The sequence below is a fragment of the Corapipo altera genome, unplaced genomic scaffold (assembly GCF_003945725.1).
Source record: "Corapipo altera isolate COAL_440 unplaced genomic scaffold, ASM394572v1 66, whole genome shotgun sequence".
Classification (NCBI taxonomy): domain Eukaryota; kingdom Metazoa; phylum Chordata; class Aves; order Passeriformes; family Pipridae; genus Corapipo; species Corapipo altera.
The window spans coordinates 1,740,895-1,760,757 of record NW_020884924.1 but is presented as its reverse complement, the minus strand read 5'-3'; the positions used below and the strand labels follow the sequence as shown (position 1 = coordinate 1,760,757).

General features: G+C 35.5%; 1 protein-coding gene across 5 annotated transcripts in view; it reads left to right on the top strand.

Moving 5' to 3' along the window:
• Positions 1-19,863, top strand: part of CDH10 (cadherin 10) — a 98,938-nt gene that overhangs the window by 23,742 nt on the left and 55,333 nt on the right. For 2 of the 5 annotated variants that reach the window (XM_027657498.1, XM_027657497.1), the window contains exon 2: positions 16,405-16,783. In XM_027657498.1, the coding sequence (XP_027513299.1) occupies positions 16,553-16,783 (231 nt within the window). In that variant the 5' untranslated portion in view covers positions 16,405-16,552. Of the gene's footprint in view, positions 1-3,795; positions 3,949-9,098; positions 9,211-11,895; positions 11,943-16,404; positions 16,784-19,863 lie in introns of those variants that run through there. The other 3 variants (XM_027657500.1, XM_027657499.1, XM_027657501.1) reach the window with 3 other exon arrangements.

The following is a 19,863-nucleotide window of genomic DNA, read 5'->3' as shown; positions in this document are numbered from 1 at the left end:
AACTACTATATATTTTGCTGAATAAGTATTCCTATAGCTGCAAAGTTTATATATACAGACATACTTATATGCACAGAAACAAAACAAACAAGCAACTGTACCCAGAACCATATAACTTTAAATTTTATCAGCCATTCAACCACCCCTCAGATAGCACTTACAATAAAACCTTAACTGTCTGAAGAGCTCCAGTTTTATAATCCCAATTCCAAAGCCTTTCATGAAATTGTCTCAGAGAATTCAGATGAAGAAACCAGCTAACACCAAAAATCTATCAAAAATTCCAATTCTAGCTATACACTTTAAAACTTTTTTTCTCCTTTACGTTATTATGTTATTCTTAGCTCCTGATAATTTTAGCAAATAATTATAGACCCTTATTTTACTTGTATGACTATTTTCTTCATTTCCTTCAATATTCATTTTTATCCAGGAAGAGAATTTCTTCTTTCTCTTGACTGAAATGGATGAAAACTTTCCAACAGGTGCTCGTTTTAGATAATACACCTCTAGGCACTGTAGGGGCTCTATGTTACCTGCCAATTTCCAATTCACTGTATTACAGTGTTCCAACTTAGAAGTCAGGTTGGCCAAAAATTGTTGTGTTTCAAAAAGGTAACATGTCACCAAAGTGAACCTTACCTAAGTTCTCACCTCCAAATCATTTTATAAATACCAAAAGCCAAAAAAAGTTTAACCATTCCTTTTATTGTCTGAATTAATTGTCTGTAGTAAAGAAATTGTGTACAAAATTTCTTGAGTTATCTGCAAATGATGCTGAAACCTCATTCTTTTTATTGCAGAGTATTACAAAATAAAGCTAATTTACTCTGCATGTGTTACTCTATGGCATTCTTTCACCAAAAAAACCCAAACAAACCACAAAACAAAAACCAGAATACTATGGTACTTAATGCATCTTATATTTTCAGTTTAATACAGTCTGTTGGATGATTGTTTCAGACTGTTTTAGAGCAATACTAGTCGTCACTGGGGACGGGGAAATGAAGAAGGACAATGGTTTCTGTCAGAAGGAAACCTGCTCAGGTGTCCAGAAGTTTAGATTATTTCAGTTTTCAACTCCCTGGATAAGACAAAGTGGTTAGCCGGAAATTCGTGGGTAACTGGACCTTTTTGTGCTACATAAAAAAAAAGGTCTCACAAGTCTCAAAATATGTCTTCAAAATGTGTTAGTGCCTTGGAAATTATTGAGGAAAACTTCTTCTACTCCATTCTTTGGTGTGGTTCCTAGAGATACTAATTGGTGTTGCAAGCAGAAGGCAAGAGCAGGGAGAGATTGCCAGAATGTAACATTACCAGAATATAGTAACTGTAATATAATATTCTACCTGGTTTTGATTTTTCTTCTTCTGAGGCCTTTTTGAACGACATGTTTATTGGGCAGCTGTCATGCCATCTTACCTCTTTTTCTGTGTTTCATCAGCTATGAAAAAAGTCTACAGTGTGGAACAATTTCAGTGAGAGGGTGATGAGAGATCCTAAGACTTGGTGATCAGAACAGTGTTCTGGAGAGGAATGACCTCAGTTAACATCTCTGACTGATTAGCTGCCATCTGTACTGATTTTGAGAATGACTTTGGAATTAATGAAGTTACATTTTGGAAAGAAAACATTCTGGGGGGAAAAAAAACAAGATAAAAGTCCTACCTTTTAAATAATCCTGCTTTCTTTTATTAACAGTATTCAAAGTTTGTATTTTACAATATTTAACCATGTCTTAATACCGTGACATAAGACAAATTGGAGGAAAACAAAATGCAATACCACAACTGTAGGTGAGATGCTTGTTCGTTTATTTGTTCTTTTTAATGCACTCTTGGCCATGCTGATAAATTCAAAACTTAAATTCAACATCTCGGATCTTTTCTCTCGGATCTGTCATCTTTCCTCCTTCAGGCAGTCTTTGTAGACCACAAGAAAACATCTCAGATGAATTCCAAGGCCTGGGTAATTTCCCTGACAATCTCTGATTTTCTTTCCTTTACAGCCCTTATATGAACAAGTTTATCTATGATCATATGAGATTATTCCAGGCTTTCTTAAATCAAATCACTACATTAGTTCACTTTGAGTTATGCTGGAAGATCTTTACTTTCCGAGGTGAAACAAATAAATATGCACATATACCACTATGGGACAATAATTCCTTTTAATTTTTACCACGAGTCAGACTTTCTTCTTTGCTACTTGGCCTCTCTCCTTGAAAATGTTATTATTCTTGAATATCTTCATGCTTTACACCGTAGATGTTGCTACTTGCTGCTAAGGAAGGTTTGGACCTGGTAAAGGAGATGCAGGTTGCTGATTTTCTACAGTCTTTTTTTCTTGCTTCTCACTCTCCACTTTGTCCTATTTATCAATATATGCCTTGTTTAGCTATTTATTCTCCAGACACCTGGATCATACTTAGACCTTCAGGATGCAACTGCTCATGCACTAATTACAAATGTCCTGAATTTGTCTTATATCTCACATCTCTTGAAGACAAAGGCTGCTCATGCTTATCCACATAGCTTGACTCAACCTTTCATCTGAGACACAGGTTTCTTCACTTAGGACAGCAAAGCAGACAGTGTTCCTATGGATTAGGAAGATTCTGTTTGTTGTTACATTTTGTAGTTGCTCATCAGTCCACACTCAATTATATCAATACTCTGTTACTTGAGTTATGCAACTATAACAACTTCAGTGTATTTATAGCTCTTCAGAACACAGCTTTATCCTATGTAGGATAAAGCTAGGGAGGAGTTTACTATTGTTTTCTTATCTACCACACTCTCCTCTTACTGAGTAGCCAAATGATTTAACTTGACTAATAGTAAATCTATTACTATTCATATATTAATGACCTAATGAAACAGGTTTGAAATGGGGTACATAAGTACAGGATACAAAATAGGAGCCTCTCAGAAGAAGATAAATGAAGGACCACTCAGTATTGTATCCTGAGACTTCAAAAGATGCAATTTGACTTCTTGCCTGTCACATACTTGCTATACACTCTCAGATGATCTAGAATAATAGCATAATATTTTATTATGTGTTCTGTAGAGTAATAGAAAAGCCTATATTCCTTCTCTGCATCATAGATGAAGTACTAATGAACGTCATAAAGATTGCTAGTGTTGCTGTAACTGTAATTATTCAAGAAGTTACAGTTGAGGTATAGCGTTTTTAATAAAGTCAAAATATTTTACTAGCCTGTCTTGCTGTATTTGGAAAAAAAGGAAACCACAAAACAAAGCATTATCTCAGGTATACAGGATGTTTTTTGGTTCTGAAACAGAAAAAAGTGGATTTTATACAGAAGTTGAAGAAGTTTGTCTAATTTTAATTAGAAAGCTACATTACATTAACTCTGTTAATAAAGAATGCATATATGCATATATAGTTGTCACCAATGAAATAGATTGTTATGAAAAGAATGTTTTAGAGAATAAAAAGAGACATGTAGCTCTCAAAGAAATGAGAGGTTTAGTTACTTTGTAATCTGTAGACATGGAGGTTAAAAAGGAAGGGAGACAGAATATAATGCTCTATAAAACCAAAAACTCAGCTAATTGTTTTTGGCTTCCAGAGGAGTTTTGAAGTTCTGTTACAGGTTTGTCTTTGAAGGTGTTTTGTTGAAAATCAGGAGAGAAAGATGAAATTATCGTTCTGAAAAAAATGTCACTTGTGGTACCTGGGCGCAAATTGTGGTACCTTGACCAATTAGCCATGCAAGTTTGTTTCCAGTGCAAAGTGGTTGCTGATTCCCACCCATGTATTTCACAGAAAAGCATACATCACAGTGTGTGAAATGTGTTACATTACAGGGAGGAAAAAACACCAAAGCAAACCAACCAAACTGAAAAAAAGGAGAATTCAGTTATCTAGTTCTCCAGAGGAGTGTTCTTGTTGAGAGGAGTCCCTGTTCCCATTATTGAGGTGGGTATTACAAATGTGTTTCTGCACATTGATTTTTTTTCCTGAAATAACTTTTAAGTATGTATTTTGTCAAGAAGTGTTCTACATAGATCATATCTGGACAGGAAAAGTAAGCATATCTTTATTTGACTTTCATCACAAATTCAGTGATGGTCTTCAGGCTATCTCTGCAATAGTCCTATAATATTACTGCTTTCTCAGATGCTATGGTCAACATCAAAAAATTACAACATATAGAAAAATCAACAAACCAACATATATATATATATCTGTATAGCCGTCAACCATAAAAGACATATCAAAAGAAGTTGTACTATACAAACATGTTCTTAAATGTCAGTAGGTTTGCCCAGTGAATATTTCTGAAATCCACAATTTTAACAGACTTTTCCGACTAAACTTGCTATTACTTTGGCCTAACCTCTCTTCCCTTGAAAGCTGAGATGCTAACAGAGATTACATAAAGCATAGAACTCTACAGATATTGCAGAAGGCATTCAAAACACTCTTGATCCAAGTGTGGACTGCAGGATCAGACCATGCATAATTTAATTTATCTGATCAATGTCTACCTCTATTTTTTTATACAGCAATGTTGGTATATGTATAAATAATGTTTTCTGAGCATAAAAAGCACTCTTGAGTGTAAGTGTAATTCTCACGTGAAAATTTCCTTGCCTCCAAAGTTTCTAATTGTCTCGTGCCCATCAGCAGTTTATAATGCCCATAGGCTACTTAAGAGCAGATATCCTTTTGCAATACTAGGCAATGCACATCATTTTCATTACTTAGATATGCAAAATGTGATTTTTTATTATATGAATCGCAGGTCTTTACAGTTAATTCTGCTGTAAACCTAATTTTGAAAAGATGTTGATCGCAACCTGATGTGTACGATTTTAAAGCGAGAATCGCTTGGGAAAATGCAGGATGTGATCTTCTAATTAGCTCTTCATGCATACCTCATACAACAGATAGTTTCACATGGAAGAGGTAATAGCAGATATTATATTACCTAAATTAAAACACGATGTACAGGACTTCATCTTGTTCCAGTTCACTGTAGTTGGTATAATGTAGGGTACAAAAGGCTACAGATTATTATACACTATAAATATATATGGTATATTCTTAGGAGGTTTGTTATCATGGTTTGACATTTATAACAGCTTACGGCCAAGTTATAAAGCAGAATCTATAATTCTGACTCACTAAGGGTGAAGAAATTATGGTCATTTGATCCAGCCACACTAGACAAGTATAATAAATGATGTTAACATTCCCTACTTTTTTTTTTTTTTTTTTTTTTTTTTTGGTAATGTCAGGTCATCCTGGTCCAAGAAACTGCAGTCACCTCATAAAAGGACTTCTTTGCTGTATAAACTGAGAACAATACAAAAAGCCATACCAGGACTTCTTAGTGTTATAAAATTATTATAAAGTATTTGAACACAAGATAAAATTCTATGCACTTTAAGAAATATTTACAGGAAAAAAATCAAATGCTTTGCAAATGTACCTTTATGCCCTTCAGTATTTTTTCTTAAATATCAAATATAACATTCATTACATTTGTGTATAATATAGTGCATTTTTTTAGTATTTTTAGCTTTATTCTAATAAATGTGAAAGTTAAAATCATATGCTTCAACAAAATTTCTTAAAATGTGATCCTCCTATTAGTTTCAACTGTGAGTTTTCATGAGAAATGGTTGCTTCCATTTCTTCCTGATTACTAAGAAAGAGTGCAATCCTTCTGCTATCATCTAATTAGCAGGAATGTGACTATCCATGCTGCAGGCACAGGCACTAACACAAGTTTGAGGAGCCACTGTGTAGACATCAATGAACACTTTATTAAATTACACAGTTTTCTAAGCAGGCACAGTCTCTCAATGCCCCAATTCTTTATGCTTTAGTGAACTGACTCTGCTCTCTGAAGCTGTAAGGTTTCAGCCTGAGCTGAAGATATAAACTCCTGATGAGATTAGAGTGAGTTTTTAGATATTTGGCACGCTTCTGTGCTTATTCTGTTTCTCTAATAAGGCTTAGAGTTTGCTGGCAGGTGAAAGCACTGGATAGCAAAGGCTAGGAGATTTAAAAATCCACCTGCCCTGAAGGAAAAGAATGTCTTTTTGGTAACTGTTCAACATTATTCTTCATAATTCATCCCAGTCAGGAAAACAGTTTAGTACAAGAAGAAGGAATATTAAGTCACCAGTTCTAGATACTGAGTGATCTCTCTGTTTTTGTTCTTGGCAAAATTCAGACAGAATTTTCTGTTATTTTTATTTCCAGAAAAATCGTGGTCTGTCAAAGATGGAATGTAACGAATAAGCAAAAGAAAATGGGGTGTTAACAAAATCTTTTCAGTATATTCTTTTGTCTAAATTACAACGAGATAGTGATGGAAATAGATTTAGTTTCACTGATAAGTCATTGTTTTCTTCTTCAGAGGAAGAAAACAACATTCTGGAGCTTGTTCACTGCTTCTCATCAGAACAGGTCATTGTCCTTCTCTCCACCATCACTCTCTTCTACCCTTCACCTAGCACGCATGCTAAATATCGCAACAGGTTTTTTTAATTGTGAGAGGTATTTTATGTTTGTTTTAGTTGGTTGTTTTTGGTTTGGTTTGCTTTTTTTGTTTGTTTTTGAAAAGGAAGGAAGGAAGTGAAAGTGAGAAGCTAGCAAGCATAATCAAATACTAAAATATATGAAGTAGAGGATTATTTTTTGTAAAAGAAAAAATTCTGCTAATGGAATTTGGATGTTCTAGAAGGCAGCATGGTCATGGTCGAAACACAAAGGGAATAATCATTTAGGTAGAAATACATGGGATGAATTCACGGTGGAGGAGGTAAGAGCTAAATTTACTATCTGGGAGAGCATAGCAGACAATTTAAAGGATAAATACAGTTACAAAATCTTATGGAAGGAAACTCAGAGGACTGGTGACACCTTATCTAAATGGGGGGGAACCGTGTGTCTAGGACTGTATCATTTAATGTGGAAAAGCATGCTCTACTGGCTGGCAAGCAAGAGAATTTAAGTTGCTTTCAAGCCACAAAAGTAAATCTAAATCTGCTTTGAGGTGAAGTCAGACAAAAGGAAAAGATGCTGTTGATCTGGAAAGAATGGTACATACTCATATATAGGAGAATAGGGTGACCACTGGTAGCAGGGGCACCAGATGTAGAAAGACATAATGAAAAGAAATCATGACATGGAAAAAGAAGGGATAGATTTCTACAGGATGGAGCTTGAAAACAACTTGAGGAATACTCTGGTCATACTGGCTGCAGGTAGCCCATTTCTGAAAGTAGTTTTCTCAGACTGTTCTTCCAATCCTTCAGCCACACCTCATTTCAGCTGCCAAATAACCCTACAAGTTTTACTTGCTTAGCCTAAATCACCATGGTTGTGAGTGAAGTCAATTGCTTATACTATCTGTGGTGTGCATTGAGAATAATTTCTTACTTTCAATAGTGTTTCTAAAGACTACAATCCTACCACCTTTGTCTATTTTTCTTTCTGTAGACTGAGTAAATAGGTGTAGTTCTTGCCTCAAAAATAACATTTTTTTTCCTAAACATTTTATTGCTAACCAGACTTCTAATAATTTACATGTTGTAAATAATTAGATGTGTGTCCAATTGTGGACACAGAATTTGAAATGAGGCTGAGTGGAGAGGAAAGATTATTTCATACTTCTTAAACTTCTTAAGAATCATATTCCTGTCCACATTTCTTCTTTGCCCTTTTTCTTTTTCTTTTTCTTTTTCTTTTTCTTTTTCTTTATCTTTTTCTTTTTCTTTTTCTTTTTCTTTTTCTTTTTCTTTTTCTTTTTCTTCTCTTTTTCTTTTTCTTTTTCTTTTTTTTCTTTTTCTTTTTCTAATAAGTGATAAAAACCCCACTATATTGAGATTGTTCAGAACTATTATACTCTTTTTCTCCATTATTTTCTTCAGAACTGTGCCTAGGTAGTTGTTGGGAGAAGAGGGTTAAAACTGGAAGAATGGCAAGGAGGATGGTAGATTCACTCAAGTGACGTTTCAGTTGGGTTTGCCAAGGCCTGGACAATAACAGTGTGGGAAATCCCCTTTATTACACCTGCTACTGTTTATCCTCTGTCTGTCTTGAGAAGTAGAATTTCTGTGTAGATATAATGTAGGTGTTTTGAGAGACATAGAGGCACTCTCACGGACATTTCTGAGCTTCCTGTTTTGGGAGAGAGAAGATCAAAGGTCAGAGATGATAAAAAAGCAGAGGAGATCACAGCATGATGGTATACTACCCATGCAAGGGTCCTTGGTAAATTGGTGCAAATAACAGGCCCTCTAGCATGGACTAAGCCTAACATTCCCACTTGTGGGTCTCAACCTAGGTGCTGCTTTGGGATCCTCTGGTTACTGAGGTAATGAAATAAAATTACTCTTTGTATGTCAACCATGGTTTTGTGATTGTTCTGGTTGTCTACCTGTGTCAACTCAGACAGCAGTTTATTGTTATGCTATGCAACCTATAATGATCTTTCCACTCTTTTAAATCATACCCTACAAATTTCAGATATTTTCTTTCTTTTTTTTTTTTTTAATTTGAGGTTTTTTTCTTTAATTCAGTTGAGAGGGTTTATGCAGACTCTATATTTGTTCATCCAAATTATGCAGATAAATACTGGGTAACTACCAGGACCTGTAAAACTTAACTCAGTATATGCAATCAGATAGGAAAGAATCATCTAGAAGGGAGAAAAAGGTGCCACACATGATGAAATGATATAGGGACCTCACAGGGTACAGAAATTATAAAGTTTCATATAAATTTCACGTGTCCACAAGTCACCTACCATTTTGTCAGTCCTGCTCTCATAACCTCTCCTCCAAAATTTTAGTGACAAAGATAAATTTAAGTGTATATGTAGAGAACCACTATAATAGTGTCCTACTCTCAATGTCTTGCTGTGAGAAAAAGAGAGTTCATCATATGCAGAGAGTTAAGAATTATTGTTAGGTATCCAAGTAATCTAATTAATAAATAAAAGCCTCATTAATAAACAGTCAAAATTTTTATGCAAGATAACCTAGTAATATCTTCTGCCTTTTCTGTGCTCTTCTGCTCACCATTTCAATGTTGCACTATATCTTAAGTCTGAGGGTTTCATTCTTCCTTAAGAAGACCAAGGAAAGATTGTGGTGAAGCATCCAAAAATGTTTACAGGGTGGAGGACTGTATTCTCCACAGCAGGGGAACTGGGAGGAGGTGAGGTTTGATACTTTCTTCCTCTTCAGTTTATTATCTACTTGGAGTTAGTTTTTCCAATTTTTTTTGCATTTCTGTTTACCTAACTACAGTTTTGGATATCCAGTTACTGAACTACCATTGGAAAAAAGATAGAATCTTTAACCTTCTACTTTGAAGTCAATGTACTGCATGATAACTTGGAGGTGGAGGGATGTTTAATAACAAATAGGATTTGTAGTATATAAATATTCTTAAAAATAAGGCATAATGTAGTCAGTCAGTTATGACTAGGCTTTGCAAACGAAGATTTGGGAAGGGCTTTATCCACATTTACTACAAGCACACTGGTGGTTAAAGAGGTCACTGTGAAAAAGACTGAAAATCAAGCCAAGAAAACAAAGGCAAAGGAAATCTAAAAAAATTGTGACGTCCAGCATTTCCTTTGTCTTTGTTTTCTTGGCTTGATTTTCAGTCTTTTTCCCCATGAATTATGAAAACAACATGGAAGACACTCTTTTGAGATAATTATTTTTGATGATTGGGAAATACGATTAGTATTACTAATTATAATACCTAATTCTTGAAATGTTAGTTGCTGAGGTTTTTTTAGTTTAGCATTGGACTATGCATATTTAATTTAAATTTCTACCAGATCAAGGCTTGCAGGATTTCATAAAGAGGACTGAATTCTGAAGTTCAAAGGTATAGCTGACTACTTTGCAAATCATGTTATAATTTAATAACTTGAAGTGCGGTCACTGTGGTGTACAAGGGTTCTGCTTCAGGCTATGAAATAAGCATCTTATTGACAATTTACCAATTATCTCCTTATTTCAGAACTAAGCAATTAAATTATGAATGACTTCAGATTACTTCATTGGGATATAATACAAAAAGCAGTGAACATAAATCTGTAATACAAGGAAAAACGAGTTAAGAATCCATTAAGAATTGATCATTTGACAGAGCTAATTTGTCTGTTTCAAATACTTTTAAAAATATTCATAAAATGTATTATCTTCTTTTTCCCTTAAGGGTAACTTACACTAATAGGTTACACTTACAGAGGGAAATATTTGTTGTGTTTTGAATTAGAGTCTTCTGTAAAGGTGTCTTTTCAAAGTACTTGCTTCATCACACTATTCTCTAAAGCATTAGAACTTCTGGTGTTGATAAAGAGATGGCAAATAAATTAAAACAACTAAATTAGCTGAGTTGAAGGTTCTTCTGGGGCTTATTGAAAATGCAGTTTTTTCTGCACTTGATTGACTTCCTACTTCCATTTTTACTAGCTTGTTAAATAGTTCCTATTATTTCAAAACCTAGCCAGAGTTTTGAATTTCATTTCTGACATCATAAGCCAGGAATCAGAGTTCTATTGAAATAGAGAGGTACCTTACTAAGTTGCCTACTTCAAGGAAGAACCCAAATGGTAGGAATTGTGTGTCATGGCTGATAGCCGTAAGAAGTTTGGCCATAAGCTGATGGCTGTAGGAACTATGACAGGAGGTCTGCAGCCTGTGGTGGTAACTCTATACTGGTGGCTGGAGAGGGACCAAAAATTTGGAGGAATGGGGCAGAAAATAAGAAAAGTTTCTCACAGTGGCTGTATATAATAGGCCTATTGGTATCAACTCTGTAGAGCAAGAACAAAACAAGAACAAAACACACACTCTGGTGCCTTCCATTGTAATAAAATTAAATGTCATTCTCCTCATAAAATTCCAGTGTAGTTTAACCTAATTTTTCAGGAAGCATCTTCAGTTCCAAAAATATATGTCTTTTGTACAAACAGCAAAAAGGGCCAAAAGACAAGATTAGATCTGTGAATAGATAATGTCTCCCAACTGAAAGAGAAATGGAGAAAACAGGAATAGCATCGCATAAGTATCTTTCCTTAAACAAGCTTTTTGAAATGTCAAAAATTAAAATTCAGTTCAAGTTTGACCAAAGTTAAACACAGAAAAAGATTCTTAAATGGCAGCTATCTCAAGCAAATTTTTTTTGTTCAAATTTTCTTTTCACAAGAAAAAGAGCTTTACTAAAATTTCTTTATCAAAAAACAAACAAACAAACAAAAAACAGAAAGCAAACAAACACAAGCTTTTGGTCTATATTAAAGTTACTACTTTAAATTTAGTTCTGATGAATTCCAGAAACAACTATACATTAATGCCAAAAAACAGACAAAAAGAGGATATAATTTAATATAGAAATAGCATCCCTAGTGTAAAGATCAGTCTCCTGGAGTAACCAGTAAATGGAATTCTGAGACGTGCATTATTTAAGGCATTCATGGCCCTTTATACAACTGTTAAATCTTATGAGTTTCAAACTGTATGCAGTATGTTTTAATATTATTGGGAGGGGGAAGGTTGCATGACTGAGAAGCAAAATATAGTATTTTGCAAATTTTGCTAAAATTACCTTTGAAATCAGGGGAGGTTTAAGTTAGATATTAGAAAAAGCTTCTTCACCCAGAGGGTGGTTGAGTCTGGAACAGGCTTCCCAGGGAAGTGGTCACAGCACCAAACCTGAGTTCAAGAAATATTTGGATGATACTCTGGGGCACATGGTGTGACTCTTGGGGATGGTCCTGTGCAGGGTCAGGACTTGGACTCGATGATCCTTGTGGATCCCTTCCAATTCAGCATATTCTGAGATTCTGTGATTCTGTGGATAGACTTGGAGTAGCATTAAAACATTTTTTTTAAGTTCTGAGATATATAGAAGTGATCAACTTGTGGAAAGTACTGCTTAATGGTTTGAAAATTGTTACCTGAAAGCTCATGATGAAATGATTAATAGCTTCAGTGATGATTGGTATATCTCCTAGAGATTGTATCAAGAAAACTCATTAAAAATAATACAAACCCAAAAACCTGTATAAACAAGCACAGTTAGGCACAATGTTCCTCCGTAGTAAGTTTAATGTAATTTAGAAGGATATTACACAGAAATATGGAACCTTGGATATATCTGATAGATTTTAGAAAGCTTTAATTTTTTTTTTCCCCTTATTTCTTTTCTATTTTGGGAAAAATTCAAGAAGTGGACTTCTAGAAGAAGAACTAGAGGGAGATTTGAGGAGAAAGACTGATAAAGTAGTTTCATTTTAAACTATTCAAAGCTATTTTAAGCAGTTTCAAGTATTTTTAAAAAAATACTTGAAGCCAGTAAAATTATTAAAATTCCTCTGAATTCTCATATCCTCTTCTAAGATAGTTTTTCTGAAAAAATTTAGACAGTTTTCCAAATAGTTCTCCAAGGAATTAAAGAAAAAAAAACAAACCAAGCAATCACACAGCACCTATCTGTCTGATCACACAAGAGATTAGACTCAGACAGCACGGATTTAAGAGGGGTAGATCCTGCCTGATCAACCTGATCTCCTTTTATGATCAGGTGACCCACCTGGTGGATGAGAGGCAGGCTGTGGATGTGATCTAACTGGACTTCAGCAAAGCCCTTGACACCATCTCTCTTAGCATTCTCCTGAAAAAGCTGGTAGCCCCTGGCTTGGACAGGGACACTCTCTGCTGAGTTAGGAACTGGCTGGAGGGCTGGGCCCAGAGAGTGGTTGTGGTGAACGGGACTGCATCCAGTTGGCAGCAGGTCACTAGTGGTGTCCCCCAGGGATCAGTGTTGGGCCCGGTTCTGTTTAATATCTTTGTTGATGATTTAGATGAGGGGATTGAGTCCACCATCAGCAAATTTGCAGATGGCACTAAGCTGGAGGGGAGTGTTGATCAGCTGGAAGGCAGGAGGGCTCTGCAGATGGACCTGGACAGGCTGGAGAGTTGGGCTGATACTAATAGGATGGGATTCAACAAGGCCAAGTGCCGGATTCTCCACTTTGGGTACAACAACCCCATGCAGCGCTACAGGCTGGGGACAGAGTGGCTGGAGAACAGCCAGGCAGAAAGGGACCTGAGAGTTTGGATTGACAGGAAACAGAACACAAGCCAGCAGTGTGCCCAGGTGGCCAAGAAGGTGAAGGGTATCCTGGCCTGGATCAGTAACAGTGTGGCCAACAGGTCCAGGGAAGTGATTCTTCCCCTGGACTCAGCACTGGTGAGGCCACACCTTGAGTGCTGTGTCCAGTTCTGGGTCCATCAGTTCAGGAAGGATACTGAGGTGCTGGAGCAGGTCCAGAGAAGAGCAACAAGGCTGGTGAAGGGACTCGAACGCAGGTCCTATGAGGAGAGGCTGAGGGAGCTGGGGTTGTTTAGCCTGGAAAAGAGGAGGCTCAGGGAGACCTCATCACTCTCTATAACTCCCTGAAAGGAGGCTGTAGCCAGGTGGAGGTTGGTCTCTTCTCCCAGGCAGCTATCAGTAAGACAAGAGGGCATGGTCTTAAACTCTGTCATGGGAGGTTTAGGTTGGATATTAGGAAGAAATTCTTTACAGAGAGGGTAATCAGACATGGGAATGGGCTGCCCAGGGAAGTGGTGGATTCTCTGTCCCTGGAGGTTTTTAAGATGAGACTGGATGTGGCACTTAATGCCATTGTCTAGAAACTGTGGCAGTAGTGAATCAATGGTTGGACTTGATGATCTTGGAGGTCTTTTTCCACCTGGTTGATCCTATGATTCTATGAAGTAAAGTCCCAAAACACAACAACAAAAACCCAAACAAAAGAAACAAGCAAAAAAAAAAAAAACCCCAAGAAACTCAAGCAGTTGAAAAATGTATCTGCCTCCATTGACTTTTCCAGGCCTGGTAGACCAGCACACAATCCAGCTATGCAGTGTAATACAGAACTCAGACTTCTGTCTAGTTTCTGCAGTTATATATTAAAAGGTTTCCTTCATCTAATTCCCTTCAAACTTTATTCAGTACTTTTTATGAGTTTAGTCCATTTTCTCTTGTTTGCTAGCTTATTTTTAAAGGTAAATGTTACTGATTTAATGTACACTACTATCAAACTCATTACATTTAAAGTAGAAAACTGAACTCCAACAGCAGTCTCAAAGGAGGAAAAAGGCCTTGCATCCATTAAGCAGCTGTGCTTGCCAAGTCCATGTGCATTAGCTTCTTTTGTAAGTTTAACAAATTTCATCTGAGCTTTTATTCTGCTGACCTAATTTAACAAGAAGGAAATTCAATAACAACCCCTAATATTGAAGCATTATTTCCCAAGAGGCATTTAACAACTCTTCTACATCAAATAATAATGTGTGTATAATGGAATATATATACACTAACTGCAACAAGAAAGTGAAAAAAAGACCAAAAAAAACCCAACAAAAAACCAAACCCACATAAAAAGAAAGAAGAAAATACTATATGCCCTTTTCAAATAAAATACCCGATAGTTTTCCAAATTTTAGGGAAACTGATAATGCCTTGAAGAGCTAATTTCAACTTTGAATTTCTTATAGTCTTTGAGAAGAAACATTTCTAATTGAGAATAAATCATAGCCCTCCTCTCTCACTCAGTATACCTTTGTCTCAAAAGAACACAAATACAAGTTGTGATAAATAGTTTCCTAGGTAGAGGACCACATCTCCAGGTTTTACATGCTGATATCATTCAGCACATTATTAGTAGCTTATATTAGAACAGGTTGTTCTATGTAGTAATCAAAGTTCACAAATCAAGTAAATGTCAAAAATCTAGGAGGGAGGAAGAAAGAGTAAATTAAATTATACGTAACTTTGTGTTGGTTTAGATAAATGGAAATGGACATTTGTGAGTTACTATGAACAGGCTTGGGGCTAAAGTCCTTAACAGCCGTGGCTTTGTGAAGTTATTTAGTCTTCCAAATGTTGGGAGAGAGGGGTAAATTTTCTCCTGGGAGAATATAACTCTGAAGACAACAGTTGGTTGCTGAAAAGAATCTGTTAGGTTATTAACACACACAGACACACACCTTCACACAGACACACAGTCTTTTAACTATATCACTATATTTCACAGTCTGTCCACTTGAAACTCCTGACATTTTGTCACAAGCTCTTTTAATGAATACAGGCTTACTGGAAATAAAGTAGTACATCAGTATCAAACACACGAAAAATTTCTGAAATTTTCACATACATCTTCTTTGGAAAATAAAGATATTTAAGATTATAGTGAACTATAGTATAATGTTATTGAAAGCAGAGGACATATGGTATTGTAGTGTACAATGTTATTTACTTATCAAAATCAGCAAAGAGGAGAAAAAACAACCCAAGCTTTTTACTACTTAAGTTTTGGGCCACATGTGAAAGAATATAAAAGGAAATGCAACCACTTTCCATGCATTTTGTTTTCTATGGGCATGCAATCCACCCTGATTATAATTTGCAAGAACTACACCTTATTAAGATGACAAATCATAGGTTTTTGTGCTTTACTGAAGGAAACAATTACCAAATGATCTCACCAACAAAAATGTTGTTCTTTAAATGTTGGAATGGAAATAAAGTGAAAAGAACCTTGTTAAATTTGTCTTGCTGAAATAACATCTCATGGTTCTGTTAGAAGGGAAAAAAATCAAATAAAATGAAGCAAAGCAAAAAAATGTGGAGACAAAACAAAGGTGAGTTGGGAGAGGCTTGCCTTTGTTCTGCAATATCACTTCCCACAATGAGATTAAGTTTAGTTATCCAGAATACCTGGAAAAGAGACCCTTATTTTTTTATAATACTTCTTACATTTTAAGTCTAAGATTGCATCACCTCATGTTACAAGACCAGCTCAAGAACTTTTTCTGTTTAAAAGTTTGCTTCTTGTCATGTTGTAGTTCTTCTGATGCATATGATGTTCCCTTTTACCATTTAAAATACCCTGGAGAACTGATGTTTTACCATTTCATAATTTCTAAAACTACTTTGTGTTAGAGTTTCAGGTCTCTTGATAGTAAGATTAATAAAACACTGAAACTCTTGTAAATCAAATTGGGTGGAAAACATTTGAAGCAAAGGAGGCATTATTTAATGTGTAAGTTTCAGCAATATCAACCAGTCTAAATAAAGAACACTTAGAAGTTTCTAAATTGAAAGGTTTTAAATGACACCCTTACTTTTTCTCATGAAGTGTTTTGACAGCAGCTACCTAACATATTCACAGAGTTCTCCCTATATGAACAAACTTTATATTCCTAACCAGGTTGCTTTCCATGTCATAATGTTCTTTATCTACAGGGTACAGTAGCAAGGACAGTGGACATTACGGAGTGAATGCATTTCAACTTACATTGTCTCTTCTCTGTTTACTTTCAGGATTTGGTTAATATGTACAGTTCAGAGATGTGTTGCTGGAAACTGCTTGTCTGCATCAGCAACTAGAGACACAAAAAACAAGTCAAGAAAAACAAAACCATAAGGTTCCATTGCCGACCTGCTTGAAGAGAATAAGCAGTGGAGAACTATGACAATACAGCAAGTCCTATTACTTCTGTTGCTCTGGATGTGGCTGCCACATCCCTACCATACAGAAATGCTATTTAGAAGGACTCCTGATGTCAGACCCAAAAGCTTTGGAGGACGTGCATTAGGGAATGATGGGAAAGCAATTCACCGCCAGAAGCGAGGCTGGATGTGGAATCAGTTTTTTCTTTTAGAGGAATACACAGGATCTGATTATCAGTATGTAGGCAAGGTAGGTTTCTCATTATATTTTCTGTATAATTTTAAAGTTGTCTTCTCTTTCTACAGAGCCTTAGATTTTATGTTATATTCTAATGTGTAGAAAGTAGATTTCCAGGCAATACGTATATTGTATACGTATAATAATTAAATTAATGTTGTTAGTTAGAGCTATTCAGAAATATTTGAATGAAACAAATGCAGATAACTTTGACAGATATGTTTTCTTCAGCACATATCTTTAGCACGTTTTATCAAAATATATTATTTTACAAATTATTATAAAGTAATTTTTCAACTCTATCTGAATATTTCATGTTTCTCACAAAATATATAATTCTTTTTCCATGATCATGTTTGAAGAGTGCAACTGCTTTTGAAGAAAAAATATTCTTCCTCTTTCACTCCCTCTGAATTTCAATAAACTCCAATGAGTAAAGTTTTTTAACAAAGATGTGATAGAAATGAGGTGGTTAGGAAGCGAACTACAGTAGAAGTCAGCAGAATGGTCCATATGACTGGATAGTATACTAGAGGTACACATAAAGGACATTGAAAGTGTCTTTTTAATTATTTTCTGTTCATACTTCTGTTTTACCATGTGATTTTTTGAAAAACTTATAACATACAATGCCACAATAATATGCAAATAGGTACAAGAAATTAATTAAAATTATAATTTTCTTGAAATGAAAATTGGTGTCAGCAGTAGTGGATACCAGTTAACACCAATGGTTGGTGCTAAACAGAGAAATTCAATTTTCTATAAACTAGTTTTTCATTTCTTACATTGTTTAGAACTTGAAATATACTGCAGTGATAAATGACTTTTTGAAAATCACAGAATCAGAGCAGCTGAGATTGTAAGGCACCTCTGGAGATCATCTAGCCCAACACTCATGCTCAAAGTAAGGTAAACTAGAGCTTTCTCAGGACTTTGTCCAGTCAGATTTTAAATAGCTCCACAGGCAGAAACTCCATAATTTCACTGGGCAAACAGTTCAAGTGTTTGACCACCTACTCAGTAAAATTTTGTTCCTATATTTAAAGGGAATTTCTTGTATGTCAGTTTGTGCCTATTGCCTCTTGCCTCTTGTCATGTCACTGAGCACCACTGAAAATAAATTGAACCTGTCTCCCTCACTCCTTCCCAACATGTGATTATGTATATTAATAAGGTTCCTGCTGAGCCTTCTCTTCTCCAGGCTGAACAGTCTCAGCTTTCTCAGCATCTCCTCATATGAAAAATGTCCTAGTCCCTTAGTCAATTTACTGGCTATTTGCTGGACTCCCTTCAGTAGTTCCATATCAGACTTGTCTCACCAAGGCAGAGGAGAGAAGGATCATCTCTCTTGATCTCCAGATGATGTTCTATCTAATGCAGCCCAGAGTGCTCATGACCTTTGCTGCGAGGGCACATTTCTGGCTCCTGATCAGCTTGCTGTCCACAAAGACTTCAAAGTCACTCTGAAAAACTGCTATCCAACCAGTTGGGCTCCGACATGTACTGGCGTATGGGGTTATTATAAAATGTTTCTTGAAAGAATCAAGAACGTTGGAGGATTTGTGAAAAGACACACTCATTAAAATTTATGAAATTTAAATACTAGGTAAAAATTTAAGAGTCCAGGCTTATGAATGAGGACGTTGCCTTTTTGTTTCCCTTTTTTATTTGCTCCTTAGTCCAAATCAAGCTGATAGTTGATGAAAATTGACCTTGCCCACAAAATAAAAGGGGGCACTGCATCAAAACATTATGCTACTGTATTAAAAGTGTGTTGCTCAGAGAAGTCCTAGGATATTAATCGCTTTCCAGAGCACTTGGAGTTTCAAATTATTTAAGTTCCTTCAGAAGCCTGATGATTACTTTTTTCCTATTGCATTATTTTTGAATATTTATGATTCCAAATCACAGTGTGAGTAGTGTTACTTCATAATTATCTTCCAGTCATAAATAAGTGAAGAAAGACTCTTTACATGGGAAAGGGTTAACATTTATGTAGGTTAACTCATCTGCATTAGAAAAAGAGAAAGATCTTGATAAAAATGAACTACTTTGGCTGAGGGAAAATAAGTGTTTGCAAATGTGAAGTGATAAGTAAAGATAAGTACAATTACAGATTAAGAGTACAGAACTGAAAAGAAACTCGAGGAGCAGTTAAGACTGCACTTTCATCTATTTTGCTTTGCTTAGAATAAAAGAGTTGTTAATTTGAGTAAGTAAATCTAAAATTAACCTAAGTATATAAAGTTGCCCTTTAGTAATTTTCTGACAAGTTGGAGAAAAGAGTAGAAAACACATACAAAATAAAGAATATCATAGCATTGTATTTACTGAGGGAGAGTTTTACTCAAAGAAAGTAAATGAAAAGAGAGATGTAGAATTAAAAATTGATTGTTACACTAATTAATGTTTTAGCATGATAGTCCAAATTCTTAAATTATTAGGTAAAAAAATAATTGCAGATTAATATTTTTCTACCTAAAATTTATAGTATCTATCTCTTTTCCCTGATATTGCACTCACCTTTCCAAGGGTCATCTCAGCTGCATAGTCAAAATGTTTCTGGATGTTTCCTTTTATCTGGTCTTATCCAGAGATAAAATCACTTGGATAGGTGTGTGACATAAAATGCTACCTTCCTGTCAATTTCTCTGGAACATGTTTGGAGATAGTGTCTGAAAAATATGAGAGACAGTAAGAGGTCAAGTTAGAACTCAATGATTTTGGTCGAGGACTAGGAGAGAATTTTTGTGATGGAGAGGTTTCAGTCAAAAACAAGTACTAAGTGTGAATTTGAAATTTGACAATAATAGTTAGAGGACAAGCATTCCTTCAGCAGAACTTCCAAAGCTGAGACTACCAGATTCATCTGGATTTATGGTTTATATCTTCTTGCTCTCTGAGCTCACGACCGATGTATTTTTTCTTGTTTCTTAACCTGCATCTAATATATCTGTCAGAGAAGCTTGAAAAATGTTGACTATCACACTACTCTTGAAATTAGTGTCTACAATTTACAATGCAATTCGTGCATTCATTTGTTCACTGTTTAGATCACCTTGAGAATGTTCAACTAGAAAAATATCATG